The following is a 16,725-nucleotide window of genomic DNA, read 5'->3' on the forward strand; positions in this document are numbered from 1 at the left end:
TGCAGTACATGTATACCTAATTTTCATATACTGTGGAATTAATCCTGCTTACAACACATTCCACCAAGATATGTAACCGTAGACAGTGAATGCATGCATACTGTAGCACTCTGGAGTTACCATGGTACCTCGTGAACTAGATCATGGGACTTCATGGGAGGTGAGTAAACATAAACATGGCACAGTAAGGGTCAATGACCTTGTAAACATGATCATGAAATGTAAGCCACTCTGTATCATTTCTTGGTGTTACTATGAAGTCAGCTGATGATTTTTTTGAGTTACATGCCAAAGAAGTACTATTTCTCTGCACAAATCACTTCATTAGGTGTATGGTCATAGTGTAACAAGTATGGCACATGTGCTAAAGTGTTGACATTATTGACCAAATGAAGCACTGTAAACTGATCATATTGTGTGTATGTGTGTGTGTTTTCTGTGGAATATAAATCTTTGTATCTTATATGTAATTTGAGCAATGTCTGAATGTTGGACTCTAAATAAGAAGTGCCTTTGTCAGCTGAAGAATTTAGTTTATTCATGATAGATTTTAACAGGCTTCCTTCTTTTGAAAATTGAATCGAAAAGAATTATGGAAGTATCTAAAGGGAAGAACCTTCAACTGAAGCAACAAATGATGTGCATTGGTATAGGACCTCAATATTTTGTCTTTGCCAAACATGAAAAACTTCCAAATGTTTCAGTTTAAACACGTTTTCAGTAATGCTGTCAAATAAAAGTACTCTTAATAATTTCTATCCCATTTTTCCCTTTGTGCTCAAAGTGTTTCTGTACAAATGAATGCTATTGTCTTCTATTTTGGGTATTTCAGATATTATAGTTTGTTTTTTCTTGAGACAGAGGCATACATGGGATGTTCCCACTGCATGACACTTTTTTTCTGTTTTAATGATGATTTAGTTTATATGTCTTAGTTGAAATTGTGTAAAAAAATTTCTTGGATTGGTGATTGTAAGCTATGGAAACAATGCCAGTGTAGTTTTGGATTTTCTCAACAAACAGTAATTGATTAATGTACAAAACCTTAATAGAGATCCATGTATTGTGCTCTCCGAGCTGGTAATACCAATGTGAGTTTGTGGGACAGCATTAATTTTCAGTAAAAGATTTTATGTATATTTTTTAAAATGTGTACATGTCATCTACTGATTTCTTTCAGAACTTCTTTCAGAAGTCCTGTCTTCTTGTTTTACATTCTGTAATTTTTACAAAACAAAATATCTAAGAGAAGTGAAGAGAACAGCATATTAGGTGGTTTACCCAAAAGTTGCTTTTAATTAACTTTGAGAATTTCCCTCATCTCCACCGCCCCCTCAAAAAAAAAAAAGAATATACATGTATATGTTTATCAAGATATATGCATACATGAAGTACTCATGTCTGCTGAAGAGAGAGTGATAAATTCAGTGTATGAATTATTTTGAGTTGTGTAACAGATTACAATTTAGCATCAGATTATATCTATCAGAACATTAAATTGCTTTCACATGTCATTTCTTCAAGTGCAGTTTGAATGTATGTTTATTATGCCTCTTGCTGAATGTCGTGTGATAATCCTGAGCTACAGTGGACTTACATTATAACGAAGTCCTCAGGACCAGCAGTTTTCTTTCTTTGTAGTTGAATTTCATTATAACCGAACAAATAAACGATAAAAAACATAGAGCGAGTAATATTGCGGCCTAAATTTTTACTTCGTTGTAACCAGAATTTTGTTACAACCGTGTTCGTTTTAACAGGAGTGCACTGTATCGCTCAAAAACATCACTAGATTCATGTAGATATAGTGTATTGCACATAATCAAATATTTCCCACCCTACCTCGAATATTCAGTCATCATTAAAAACATCTTTTCTTTTCTATTTCAAAGGGTGTGTACAGTTCTTGTTGGGGTGAGGATTTAGCTTTTAACGTTTTGCCAGATATTCAGAAACCACTCTATGAGATGTCAAAGAGCATGCAATTCTAAGGGGTATCAAAAGTTTATATGACGAAAATCGGTTTTGAAATGGCCGAGATATCCAAAAACAATGTGAAACAAAGAGATCCTAATAAAAGGCGTAGCCTGTCGCCTTTTATTATTATCACCTTTTTGGACATCTCAGTTATTTGAAAACCAATTTTCAGCAAATAAACATTGAATCCTTCTTAAAATTACATGCTCTTTCATATTTCATAAGAGGTTTCTCATTATCTCGCTTGGGAATATTCAAAACATGAATCCCCACCTCAACCAGTACTGTACAGTCCCTTTAAGCCTTGGCTATCTATACTTGCAGTATCTGTCCATATGTTGCAGGTCCCACATTGTCATAAAATCATATCATGAAAAAGAGATTAAAAAAAATATGATGATGATATGCTGTTGTACACGACTGTACCAGCATTTGCTCAAAGAAATAGCTGATTCACTGGGAAATGACATGTGTGCACAATGCTATCATTATTAATGACTGCCATGATACATCATGGGAGGTGGGTGCAAAGGTCATTTTGTCAACTTGAAAGTAATAAATGGGAGTAGGGCATCATGACGAGGGGAAAAAATATGTTAACTGGAGAATAATATGGGCTAAAGTAAATTGGCAAATCCACCCCCATCCCACCCCTATTTTCCCCAGCAGTACTATGTATGTGCATTACACCTGCCAACTGTATATAAATACAATCCTGGCAACTAGCCACTATCAATCACATTTGAGTATTGTAAATATGAGAAGTATAACTGCAATTTCTCCCATTCATTTTTTTTTTCCTGTGTTTATAAGGAAAAGGCAGCTTTGTTTCAAATGAATACTAGTGCAGGTATACAAAACAGAATATATCATTTTCGAATATCAAATATAATACATTGAACAAAATGAGAATGATATCTTTTGTGAAACCATCAAGCCTCTCTCCCTCAAAACCAAATTTACTTTATTGTCACACACACACACACACACACATACTAGTACAGTTCACCCCTATTGTTTTTCTGTTTAACCTTTATTCAGTTTTAATGGAGTTTTTGAGTGAAGGAAGAAACATCAAACTGACGGATTGATATGTTATATTTGCTCACACCACCAAAGCGGGATTTCTGGCAAACTAGATCTGCACGATTGGAATACAGCTGAAATTTGCTGAATGATGAAACCTGTAAAAGTCACTACAGGGGAAAATGCGATATAAAGAGATCTTGTATAATAAAACGCATGATATAACAAACTAGTAATTTCTCCAGTCCCAAATTATTAATTTCATTTGCTTTGTATTGTTTATTGACACTGATATAACAAAATATAAGAGAACCATTGTCTGGATCTCGTTATACTGAGTTTCCACTGAACATCGTAGTATGAGGATCGTAACTTTCATACAATCACGTTGCTAATGTGTACAAACACAGATTACCCATGATAATGACTGATATTTCTGAAGAAAGAAAAAAGGATCAAACAAATCTTTCTCAGAACATCATAAACAGAACACAATAATATATATTTTAAAAAAAAGTTTACTCCGTGTATAAAAGTTTCTCTTATTTCTTGTTTTTCTTTGTAAGCCCAGAATAACAATCATTTTTTTATGCTCTCTTCTCTCATACATTGACTTACTGTCTCATGTACCGGCCGTCAAATGATTTTCTCGAATCTCATAAGATACACAACTGCATTTACCCACTCAGGCATGCAATTTCACGTGTTGATTATCGGGGACAACACTGGATTCAGTCGATTTGTTTTGTTTGTTTGTTTTCTGCCGGTATCTTGTCTCACAACTCAAACTCATGTTAGTACATTACTGACTACATACGTCTAAATATGTTACGGACAGTTAACTATTGGGAATTCCAAGCTTCTTCTCTTTTGCGTTTGCGTGTTCCGTTTGTATACAATTCAATCTCATTCTCGGGGGAAGAAATAAGTCGGCCTTGACATGCCTTTTCAGTCCAGGAGAATTCTAAAGGTTTTCCCATACATTTTTCTTTTTTCCCCCTCTCATTTTTATTGTTCATTCTGTTATTTTTGGAGCTAGGGGCGTACGAAGCGGAACACGCTGAGTTCTGGTTCTGTTTCCATTTTTTTTTTCTTCTTCGTTCTTTTCCTTTTCCTGTCCTTTTTTTGTTTTGTTTTGTTATGTTTTGTTTATTTGTTTTTTTTTTTGGTGTGTGTGTGTGTGTGTGGTTTTTTTTTTTTTTTTGTTTTTTTTTTTTTTTTTGGAGGGGGGTGGGGGGGGGGGGGAGGGGAGCTGGCGTGTCCAAACTAATACACCAGTGGTTTATGCAAGCACCCCGTCCGCATACACACGCAAACACACACACACACACACACACACACACACACACACACACACACCAGTGGCGGATCCAGGCGGGGGTGCGCGCCCATTTATTTTTTTTTTTTTAACAAAAGAAATTAAAGAAAAAATGGGACTGAGTCCCTATGCGCCCCCACCTTTAATTTTGTAAAGGCGCCCCTTTTTACGGAATTCCTGGATCTGCCCCTGCGCACACACACACACACACACTCACACACTTACACACAAGCACACTTGCACATAACATGGAAGTGCCATTGTTCTGCACTGACGTGGTTGTGTATACTCTCCGGCAAGTAATAAAACATCTGTTATAAAACTCTGTCGTGTTTGCTAGCGAATAAAGTTCATGTGAGAAATTCACGTAGACCTTGGGGTTGGATAATAACTGTTTGTACATGTATTTATTTGGTAAACGGCCACCGCTCCATACAGACAATTATCCGTCTACATTATAATTAAATATGATATTAGCTCCATGCTTTGTCATTAATACTGACATATCATATACACTCAGCAAAAAGAAGAAAGTAGACACTTTTCAAGTTTATATTGCTTTTTTTTTCATATAATTTTTGGCAAAATATCAATGTATTACATACCATATGAAAGGTAATTTCATTTGCTATCAACTTGAAAAAAAAAATCAATGAAAAGGGAAACTTTACACATGAGTGAACACTCGTTTTTCTTTTCCAAGGCACAAAAGTAAAAATTGCAAAACGAAACAAGTTGTCATTCATACGTAAATGCTCCTCCATATAACAATAGAAACAAAAGACAAACTCAGCACATTAAAAAAAAAACATGAATTCAGTGGCAAAAATATATTATATAACTATACGATTTCTATAATATCTTTGAAGCTCAAAAGATCAATAAAGCCTAAAAATTATGGAGGTAAATGAAGAATTTTTGTCAAATCAAATTCAATTGAAATGAGAGAAGCAATATTAACGAAATGGTAGGATTTTGAACTCATTTGTCAAATTAGGAAAATTTTAAATCACATTTGGTTCTTGAATTCGTCTCATAAATTCTTAAATAATGGTATTATTACTAAAGTGAATGGATGACATAAAGATAATCAGTTCATGTAATCATCGTTGTGCCCTTACTTCTGCTGTGTCATTTGAAGTTTGGGTTGACAGAAAATTCTTATTTTCCCCCTTAAAGTTTCCCACTTTGATTTCGTTTGAGGTTATTGAGAGATAAAGAGAATGAAAACTTTTTTTTAATACTGTATTTCATTTATGTCTCTCATTGTATTAAACTGGTCTTTTGTTATCATTGTTATCTTAAAGGGCATTTGCAAATGAAAGACGATATGTCAATTTTTGCAATTTTTACTTTTGTGCCTTGGAGGACAAAAACAAATGTGTTCACTCTTGCGTAAAGTTTCCCTTTATATTGACTTACTAGGTTGATTAAATTGCCTTTAATATGGTATATACAACATGTATACACTGTACATTGATTTCATCAAAATCTTCTATGAAAATTATGAACTCAAAAAAGTGTTTACTTTTTTTTTTTTGCTGAGTGTATAAACAGTGATGCACTTTGAGCATGATAAAATATGAATTATATGTTTGCCCTTATTTCATTACTCTTATCTTTTTTTTTTCTCGTAAGGAGTAAGATTTATAAAAGATGCGATATACGGACTCGATCCCATAAATATACTAGTAAGTAGAAACAACTGCGCATGTCACGCGCACATTGCATTTCGCTTTCTGTGCACAAGAAGAAATTTCTAAGGCGACGGCAATGGGTCCCGAAACCTATGCTTGGGGCACGGAAGAAATACAAAACAACATTGTACCAGTATGGTCTAATGCCCAGGGTAAGTAGGCGAATGGGCTTTCTTCTTCTTCTTCTTCTTCTTCTTCTTCTTCTTCTTCTTGTTGTTTTTGCTACTGTTGTTGCTGCTGTTTTTGTTGTTTTTTATTTTCGTCTTCAGATAAAGATATACACAATTTGCATATGGATACATTGCATATATTTATTATTGTCGTGTAGAAACGGAGGAGTGCCCGTTCAGCCATATCTGCAAAATATGACTGTTCTTCCACAGGGCCCGTATTTACAATACAAGAAGAATACACTATATACACAAAGCATGAAAAGAAAAAAAATCCTTTTACGGAACTAATACAGTGAGAAAATCAACAATAATCAGCGGAGATAAGTATAAAAAAAAAAAAAAAGCAGAGTGAAGAAAAGAAAAGAAGAGGAAGAGAATAAACCTTAAAAAAAAAGAAATATGTCTCATAATATACCCCCCAAAAAAAAACAAACAAACAAAAAAACGGCTGTTACATTTGGTACTTCATTGTATCTGTTTGTTTGTTTGTTTGTTTGTTTGTTTGTTTGTTTGCTGCAATTCTCTATACTATATCTAAATAATCAGATAATAGCATTTGAAATACAAAAGATCTTTAAGTTAATGCATTACTAATTTCATTTGGCAATCGATTATGCATTGATATTCCCCTGTAGAAAAAAAAAATGTATTTTTGCAGATATTAGAAATTGGCGTAGGGAGATTCAAATTCTGATTTGAACGAAGTGAATAATTCAGAAATCTTCTAGAAATATTATTTAGTTTGGGAAACATTATGCAATATCTTATAAATCATCATACTCATATATTTTCTATAGCGGTATTCAGATTCCCAGCCCAAAATATCATGTGATAATGTTGAGTAGAAACAAAAGAAAATGGATTTACTCTTGCAATCATATACGGTCTGCTCTATTCTGTAGTTGGCAGGGCTGACAGGTTAATTGTAGAGCGGAATACTAGAAAACGTTATTTGTAACCAAAATGTGGAATAATAACGGATTCCTATAATCAAATACAAGCTTGATTCATTTACATGTCTTAATCTTCCGAAAAAACAACAACACATTAATCTACTGATTTCTGACACATTTTATCTACATGAATATTCTATTTCAACTCAGCGTAGATATAAATTCCAAGATATTCTGTCGTTTCAACCTTTCGAATTTGGGTATCTTTTACTGTTAGTATACATCTTGTGTATATCACCTTGAGAGCGTAAATTTCGTACTAAAAAGCATACTGAAAAGCCTGTAAGGAGCAGCATGAAGAAAGAAAAGCTACATCTTATGTTTTTCCAGCATATGCTCTTTTTTAACAATCTTCAGAGTAATTTACATTTCAAATCGTAATACAATGTAGATGCACTCGAGTTATTTGAGAAGCTTATTCATACCTTTATAGGTCCTATGTTATAATTCTGAATGTAATTTTCTTTGTAAATATAGGCCCTAAATGAAAATGATAACGATAACAGTGATAGCTATGGTAATGACGCAATAAATAATTTATAAAAAGTTATTTTGTCTGTTTAATCGCCATTGTTTTGAATCATGAGTAATACATTGGAGTGCACAATAATACGACCAGTTTACGTTAGCATACATTTTCACAATTCTTGATTCTTTTATGACATGTTTACGACGGGGATTAACGAAAATATAAAGGGTGTTATGCTTGTTGTAGGTGACGTATAACAATCTAATGAATCAGAAAACAATTTGGAAGAAATGTGAATTTAGCTGTGTTTTGAGTCTCAAAAGATTGGCTATAATTGTGTAGTACATCTCATGGAAATATATGGCCCAGCAAATTAAAGCCCAGTACTGTGCTAGTATAACGAAAGATGTCATCCCATCCACTCATCCATCCGAGCTGTAGGCCCTGCTTGTGGAACATTTAATTTGCTGTTCGATGAACGAATGGCCTCTTCTTTCTGTTCGCTATAGGCCATATGGTATATGTTTACATAAAATATCAATAAGATTTTAGGATGGTCCAGAAATGTTTAATGAGGATGTTAAATGCATACATGGGCTGAACAAATATAGACCCGTGGAGAGAGTGTTTTCTTCCTTACGTTTCACAATATTGCCTTCCTATCGTATGTCATGTGCTATAGGCCAATGCTTCATTTTAACTACTCTTTCCATTGTTCTACTTCCTGTTATGGTTATCACGTACTTTAGTATACACAAACTTTTCTTCGAGACCCCCAGCCATCTACCCTCCCCTACATACATGTAGGCCTATTTTATATACACCCACACACACACACCCATACACACATTATATACTAGCACATGAAATATATACATATTCCCAACATATTTCACATCAACAAACATGCAAAATGCACAATACATCGACGCAAAAGAAATCGTCACCTGCTAACTTTTTAACATCTTTATTGTATTCATAAACAAAACAAAACCATGTTACACAAAATACATGACTTTGATTTAATTTTATGTACATAAGCCAATCCATATACAATTGTAGTACCACCACATAAATTGCCAGAACATGAGAAATAAGCATTTTCTTCCAATTTATATCTCAAGTATGAGCCATTTACAGTACTTCCCTAACCCAAAGACAGCATTCAGCTCACACCTACAGCATGAAGTTCAATGTAAGATGCAATACTGTAGTCCTAAATACAAATAGATTATACAGTGGCTTGCATAGATGTACATATTTTTTGACACAGAACACAATCATTAAATCCAACTATGTACTAAGTATTTTTATTTTTTTGCTAGTTCATCAATCACAATCAAATTTTTGTTCCTTAACAACTCATCACAAGCTCAGTTTCACATTTTGTCAGTTAAGAACAAAAATAAAAGAATTAATGCCATCCAGTCTGTATAGCATTAAGACCTTTTTGGTTAATTCCTGACAATCTCTACCAGCTGATGAGCATCACAAATAAGATTGTAGTTTCATCTTAGGCACATAGGAAGTACATGTTTTGATATAGTATAATGTCAAGAAAATGTGAACACTATTCCACGCTTTACAATCTCATCACATTGACAAACAAAAAATAACATAGTGTATTCAAAATACATTTGTATCACACATTTTGTTCTGTAATCAATCTCTTTGTCTCTTTTAAAAATATGGTGGACGGACTGCAATTTGGTTTGAGCAGTTAACATTGCATAGGCAACGATATGCATAAGATAGGTTGTTCTTTGTCCTTAGCACTTTGTGAATGGAATGACAACACAGCTGTTCTGCAATCAACAGAAAGATTAAACTGTACTCACAATAGAATTCATAGACACTACAAGTTTTCATACGTTAACAATACACTAATTGGCGTATTTAAAAAGAAATGAATGTTCCTGATTTATATTACATCACTACTGTACCAACTTAAAGAGCACATAAGGGCAAAACAAGAATATATCCTGAGACGAATGAAAATCATTACCTCAATTACAATATCAAAAGCGCTCAGCTCTTCACACTCATACACCATGAAGTACAGTGTACATGGCTCATAGCAAAGTCATTCACGGTTCAGAGGAAAGAATGCTGTAATCGCACAAGATCATACCATGTACTACAGAAAGCGATGGGGTACATAAGTGTGAGGTGATGATATCCAGTTCAATAACTCTGAATACATATCTGCTTGTGAAATTCTATGAAATTGCTCAAAATATCTAACGTGATACCGAAGAACATACAGTGTAAGGTGATACCATTACTTTCTTGCGTCCACAGCAGAATAAAAAGAAAAGAAAAAGAAAAAATATTGCCCATCCAACACAGAATCCATGGAAGTGATCTCCACGTAATAACTTTCTCACTTTCATCATAACTGAAATGAGTTGGCTTGTAGCTTCAGAATGATAGCCTGTTTGGAGCCCTCCCATCTAAGCTTGGGGGAAAATGCTCGACAAGAGGCATAAAAGTAATAAAGTAAATGTCAATGGCTACCAGTATGAACTGTGTACACAACATATATCCAAGTCTAAAATCTTGTTTCGTCAGATTATTTACTGATTAACATTTTTAGGTAGACATTAGCAGCATGTCTCATTTCAAGGATCATCAAATAGCACTACATGGCATCTCCTTTCATCCCTCCTCCCTCAAAAAAGAAAAAAGAAAAAGAGAAGTACGTTTAAGTTTGAAACCAAATTAGAATGGGAGTAGAGAGAGGAGATTGAAGTAACAACATACAGCAGTCATTCCCTCCCCCCCCCCCCCCCTCAAAAAAGAAGAAAAAAAAAAGAAGAAGTAAAAAGCAATTTTATACCAAAATTTCCATTCGGCCAAGAATGCTAAATTTCCCTTTCAAGAACTGGTAGCCTTGCGACAAAAGGTATAGACCACACAAATGGCAGACAGTCTCGTAAGGAATGTTTCCAGACTGCAGTATAAGGCTGCCTTGAACACATCACATACCAATGCATTGACCCGATTCAGCCATGGGAATAAAAATGGTCAAAACATATTGTTTCACAAGATAGCACCCATGACGATAGCGCACTATTGAAGCATTAAAACTTTGTGCATGCTTAAAGACAAGAAAGAGAATACAATTCTGTCAACACCGGTGAATACAAAATAGATAGCCGTTTATACCTGTATGTTTGTTGTCACAGACCCTGCTTAGGGGAAAATACAAGAGACCTACATAAGTTTTTCTTCACTTTCAAGGGCTGGAAATAAATGAAGACGTGCCGCTAAGCTACATACTTGGAACAAGATTGCTTCATAATAAAAGCAGGAACTCAGCCAATTTACTTACTTGCTCTGGCAAGTGGGATGTTTTCTGTGCTCTGCTACACAGATGTTTGTGCTTTGGATAACTTTTGTGCTTTGGAAATCTCTAATGATTACATCCACTCCATGGTGCTGCACAGTTGAATAACACATCCGTGCTGATGGCCTACAGAACTCTGGGTGGTAACTGGAGTGATGAACATGTAAGCGGCTCACTACTGGAACAAACTGACCCTTACTAAGCATTTATAGTGAGTGCAGTTTACACCAACCACCCAAGAATTTGCCAAAAAAGTACAGATGAACATTAGAGCAGGGCAACTAACAATTATTGCGCCTCAGATAAACCTAAGTGGCTATGATGCTGTCTCTGCGCTGAGAGGGGACAGAAATACAAGTAGAGGATGTATTTTCAATAAAGAATTTGATGTAGGTATCACCAGACATACTCCATGAGAAAATACACATTCTTCAATCACAAATCTTTATTTGTCATTGAATTTGATAATTTCGCTCAACTCTGTATTGTGGCACTCTAGCATTATAACTGCTTCTTCATTTATATACAAAGCTACCATCTATAGAGCAGCAGCAATACACCACCACTTTATTCATTTTGAATGCTAATGCAAAAGCAATTAAGTGCCATTTTCCATACATGCCGAAAATAGTTGTGACAAGTACCAAGTACTGTAAATGACGTCAAATTACATTTTGCATGTGGGGACACGGGGCAAAGGGGGAATGGGGAAGATGAAATAATATAAATATATATATTCACAATTTTACATGAGAGTCTGTAGGTTGCTGCTAATTTTCCAACAGTTCTTTGATTCAGTTTTGCAACAGCTGTCCATGAAGACTATCAATTGAGAACAACTGATTCATACGTGGGCACCATGTACTTGATGTTGATGAAAGCATCATCACCGCCCTTCCTCTCAAAGGCTTCCAACGTCTCCTGGATCAGGTCGCCGATGTTCTCTCGCCTCTGCTGTCCGTAGTCGATGCAGTCCCCAGAGTTCAGGTTCTTGGACTTGAAAATGTTGAGGATAGGAAGAATCTGTCGGTAATACGGCACCAGCGCCTCCCCTACTCGGTCTCCAGACACGACCAGATGCTGCATGACCTTTAGCGTTGTGCACAGGACCTGCATTGCGCAAACAAAGCAGAACCAAAAGGATCAAATTTAGGCATCCTCATACATGTACATAAGACATGACGGGACTTATTACTTCACACAACTCATGTAAATATACTGGTGCACATTTCAATGATGTACATACGTGTACATATCACACTAACATCTATCTGAAGACAGAAAATTACCAAGAATTTCTTAATACAAACATGTGGGCTGAAAACTGAATAACACCATTCATACCAAGAGTTACAAGTAGGGAAAATCCTCTTTAGAAACTGGCAGTCACATTATGTACATGTATGTTCTCTTCTGTTGTACAGTGTATAGACCTATTAATTACCATCGCACACACAGAAAATGTACAATTATATTCAGCATAACACCAGGTGAAGTCATGTCTTGTCACTGCTTGGCATAACAAAGAATCAAATATGAAATACCGAACATCAAATCCATGAACAGACCAATACTGTACAATGTACTTGCTCACAGCAAGGGCACTCACCTTATCATTCCTCATTGCCAGAGCCTTCTTGATCGGGATGATGAGCTGTGGGATGACGTGGAGGATCTTGCCGCCTCCGTGTTCAAGCATGTCGTGTACACCTTGCCTCGCAAAGAACTCGTATGGATGTGTCGTCTCACAGAGACCATCGAAAAACATTGGCAGATAGTGGTGGTAGTCCAGCTTTTCAATTTCAACCTGCAAATGCAAAGAAACAAACAACATGAAATACCAAGCATTATTAGGGTTGGTATCGTCCAGCTCCAGAATTCCACTACCATCAAGATGTAGAAATCTACAGTGTACAGAACACTATTTTCTGGACCTATAAACAATAGCATCCATGATAGTAAAAGCTTGATTAGTTGATAGAGTGACTGAATGTTAGAATATGATTTCTGGATTGATCTACACACACCATTGTCATCAATATGATCATGAGACTGATTGCTAAATTATCAAATTAACATGAAAATTGTGGTGCAAAAATTGCACCTGTGCTTGTTTACACATGTATTCCATGCGCCTTTTTGGTACCTAACACTAAAAGGAATGAATTGTTAATGTTATTGTTACAGATTTCTAAACTAGCCTGCTTTACTCTTCACCTGTCCTGCAAGCCAGACTAGACACAAACACCAGACAGTAGACTGCATGAGCTCGAGTGTGAAACTGGTGCCTTTTGGTGTTGTAAATTACACGTATTGCATTGACATTTACAATTTACAAATTGCCGTTATCATCCATCAGCCAGCCATCCATGTCTCTATGATCTAGAATAAATGTTCCATCCCAGACTCTCTCTCTCTCTCTTTTTCAAGTTGAAATGGCACGAAATATTCACTTACCTTCCACGCAATTTTATTTCCTTTTGTGTCGTGTTCTAAAGCAATTGGGAAGTCTCCTCTTTCGTAAAATTTCCTGAAAGCAGTAGCCTTTGTGAGTGGTCGTTCGACGAATGCACCAGCAGAGGGAGGACCAACAACAACCGAGTTTTTCATCCTCGATTTTGTTGAAAATCCTTCGGATTCCAGCTTTTTCTGTTGAGTTTGATGCTTGTGCATGATTGTGGAGTTCGTCTTCAAGGCAAAAGACCAAACTTAGGTTAATTCTTTGTTTCTATTTGACACGATACGCGATTGCAATCCGGCGTGACTCGATTAGATTCAATGTCTGTTCACTTCGGATCCCGTGTGTTGTTACGTTAACGTGATGCGAATGAACGTGGCTTTACGATGCTTCGCCTCCTCAGCGATCCTGTACTAGTGGATTGGCGTTGTGCGTGTAATGTAACCAAAGCAGAGGCCGAGCTGGTATCATGGTTTCGCACCGACCGTATCGCTATTGTTGAAGGCAAACAGTGAGGATGTTGCCTAGTAACGACACCTCGTTCGTAGTATGGTATTTTTTGAAAAAGTTTTTATGCATAATATTTAGTACATTTTACTACTTGATAAAAATAAAATAGATTTTCGTATTGATTAATATATTTGTATAAATTACGATTGAAAATGATACATATTTTGATTAAAATTGTGAATAAAAACAACAATTACGAACATATAAACAACAGCAGAAGGCGGTACTGTATCTGGCCCAGCGCATGTACGGAGTTAGTAGCCAGTGGATCCGTTGGAGCAAAGATTATTATGGTGGTGGGAGCAGAGAGTAGCCAGTGATATCCATGTGCCATAATAATGCAGGGTAGCTCCTTTCCCTTCATTAATTTATAAATGTGAGCTTAGAGAATGCATTCATCTCTACATTACTAATAGACACAAAATCCGTCTGTCCAGATGATTTTTATAACATGAAAATTTTGATTTTTACGGTCCTCCTTCGGAGGGGACTTCTTGAAGCCAGTCTTTGCGGAACATATCCAAGGGGAACATAACATCGAATTACCGACGACAAGACACCGCAGACTGATCTTTCGGACATTATCAAACAGCTGTCTAAGCGGTCTTGCTATAGGGCCTATAAGTAAAGCAAAATTTCAACTTCAGTTTGCAAAGGGAATGTCTTATTCTTTACATGTTGAAAGATAGAGCTTCTATTTTGTCTTGATAATCGTGATATTTTGTCTTCATTGTAAAACAAGGCAAACAAAAGAAGAGAAGAGAGAAAGACAAAATTAAGTTAAGTGGCATCAGAGTTCACAGATTAAAATCCACAGCGAAAGCTAATTACAATATCAATCTGGTACATAATAACAGCGTACATAGATAGATGATAGATAGATAGATAGATAGATAGATAGATAGATAGATAGATAGATAGATAGGTAGATAGATACGGATAGAAATATTGGCTCAATTCATGATTATGCTCTCTAATGTATCAAGCCATTCTTTACCTAGCACAACGAAACCATAAAATCTGAAACAAAGATTTTTAATTACCCTTCATGATACCGCAAGCATTAAACCTTGTGTAAAAAGCAGACGTGTATCTTCATTATATCTCTGATCACAAGGGAAATGCTTTTTAAGTATTATATTATATATTATATATTACATATTATATAATAATAATAATAATAATAATAATTATTATTATTATTATTATTATTATTATTATTATTATTATTATTATTATTATTATTATTTTGTTGTTGTTATAATCATTATTGTTATTGTTATTCTATTATTATTATTATTATCATTATTATTATTATTGTATGCAGATTTTGTATATAGAAACTAACAGTTCACATGAGATTGATCTTCATGAAAAAAAATATAGATGACACTTTTATATGTTGTGATTAAAACTTCCTTCATCTGTTTCTCTCTATTTGGCCTCGAGACTGAACGAGGAGTGTTTTGTGTGATAACTTCGCACCGAGTATCGATTTTCTCTCCCTCCCTCCCTCCCCCCCCCCCCCCCCCCCTCTCTCTCTCTCTCTCTCTCCGGTGGAGTGCGTATAATCACAATGCAATTAAACTGACACAATACGGAGTATATACAGTTGTAGTGCACACCATGATATGGTTTCTAAAAGGACATTGAAATGTTTTTGTCGTTGTCTCACGGTATTGTTATGACAAAATGCTGACCGTATGCGTGCCTGCATAGGGCATGGTGTTGCGGGGTTGGCGAGGGGGAGGGGATGGACGTGGTCCGGCAGCAGGGTTTACGCGGGATCAGAGGCGCTCCAGACTGGGTCTATACTGTCCCTTACGTAGATGACTTCTCAAGAAATACTACACTGGCAATATTACTTGAAGGAGAATGAAACCCCAAAACATATTATACAAACCTGTTTACTATGTGAATTGAGGGGATGCAGCTTACATATAACATCAGCTAAGCTTGAGGAAAATGGGCGGAAAATCCGTTCAAAGTTATTACACTGGTCTTATTTAAAGCTTCGTACGTTTTCCTCAAATTTCACTCAATATGTGTTTTTCTCACCAACCCCTTTCTCTCACTCTCCCTCTCCTTCTCTTTCTTTCTTCCTCTCTTCCTCTCTCATTCTTTGTTTATCTGTCTCTCTATGTTCTTCAACTTGTTAAGTACATCTTAATGAGTAATCTTTTTCGGATGATGTTCTTGCCGAAGGTTAATTCGTCAATCCGAAAACGCAAAAGCTAAGGTTCGTTATTCCGAAACACACACATTCCGTATGCCGACGTTCGTTAATCCCAAACTGAAATAGGATTTCTTAATCCGCACTATTTTAGTGTTGTTATTACGAAGCTTCGTCATACCGAGGGTTGTGTGTTTATTTGGTTGTTTGCTTTGGGGTGAGCTTTTATTGATTACTACCACAATGTTTCCAAGACTATATCTCACCTGAACTTTTACATCAAAACACACACCCACCCACACACCACACACTCACACACGCGCGCGCGCGCGCACACACACACACACACACACACACACACATTATACACTTTGCTTTGTAGACGATTAGGTATAGACTGTTACAATCATGGTTTATTTTGCATTTTAACTCCACATATTTGGATTTTGATATTGTACATACAGAACGGAACATTTATACATAATCAGTTGTATTTCTTATTGTTTTTGTCCATGACAGCTCTATCTCACATTATTGTGCTTATGTACAGTATCGTAGTGCAGTCTGAACTCCAACCCAAACTTTAAACGCAGTACCAGTGAACAGGGTTGTACCCAAAGGA

The 16,725-nt window shown here is 35.8% G+C and overlaps 1 protein-coding gene across 1 annotated transcript; it reads right to left on the reverse strand.

Moving 5' to 3' along the window:
* Positions 1 to 10,447: 10,447 nt before the first annotated feature.
* On the reverse strand, positions 10,448 to 13,854 carry LOC140244163 (parkin coregulated gene protein-like). Its single transcript, XM_072323793.1, has 3 exons — positions 13,420 to 13,854; positions 12,572 to 12,769; positions 10,448 to 12,072 (listed from the first exon to the last, which is right to left on the reverse strand). Exons 1-3 carry the CDS (start codon positions 13,633 to 13,635, stop codon positions 11,788 to 11,790), a joined length of 699 nt encoding a protein of 232 aa, XP_072179894.1. The 5' UTR covers positions 13,636 to 13,854; the 3' UTR covers positions 10,448 to 11,787.
* Positions 13,855 to 16,725: the final 2,871 nt, after the last annotated feature.

This window comes from Diadema setosum, chromosome 21 (genome assembly GCF_964275005.1).
Source record: "Diadema setosum chromosome 21, eeDiaSeto1, whole genome shotgun sequence".
Classification (NCBI taxonomy): domain Eukaryota; kingdom Metazoa; phylum Echinodermata; class Echinoidea; order Diadematoida; family Diadematidae; genus Diadema; species Diadema setosum.

Excerpts from the sequence above, each read along its gene's own strand:
- LOC140244163 (XM_072323793.1), bottom strand. The coding sequence starts at position 13,635 with ATGCACAAGCATCAAACTCAACAGAAAAAGCTGGAATCCGAAGGATTT. Across the intron at positions 12,770-13,419 it reads GAAATAAAATTGCGTGGAAG|GTTGAAATTGAAAAGCTGGA; the intron begins GTAAGTGAATAT and ends TTGCATTTGCAG. Across the intron at positions 12,073-12,571 it reads TGGCAATGAGGAATGATAAG|GTCCTGTGCACAACGCTAAA; the intron begins GTGAGTGCCCTT and ends TGCGCAATGCAG.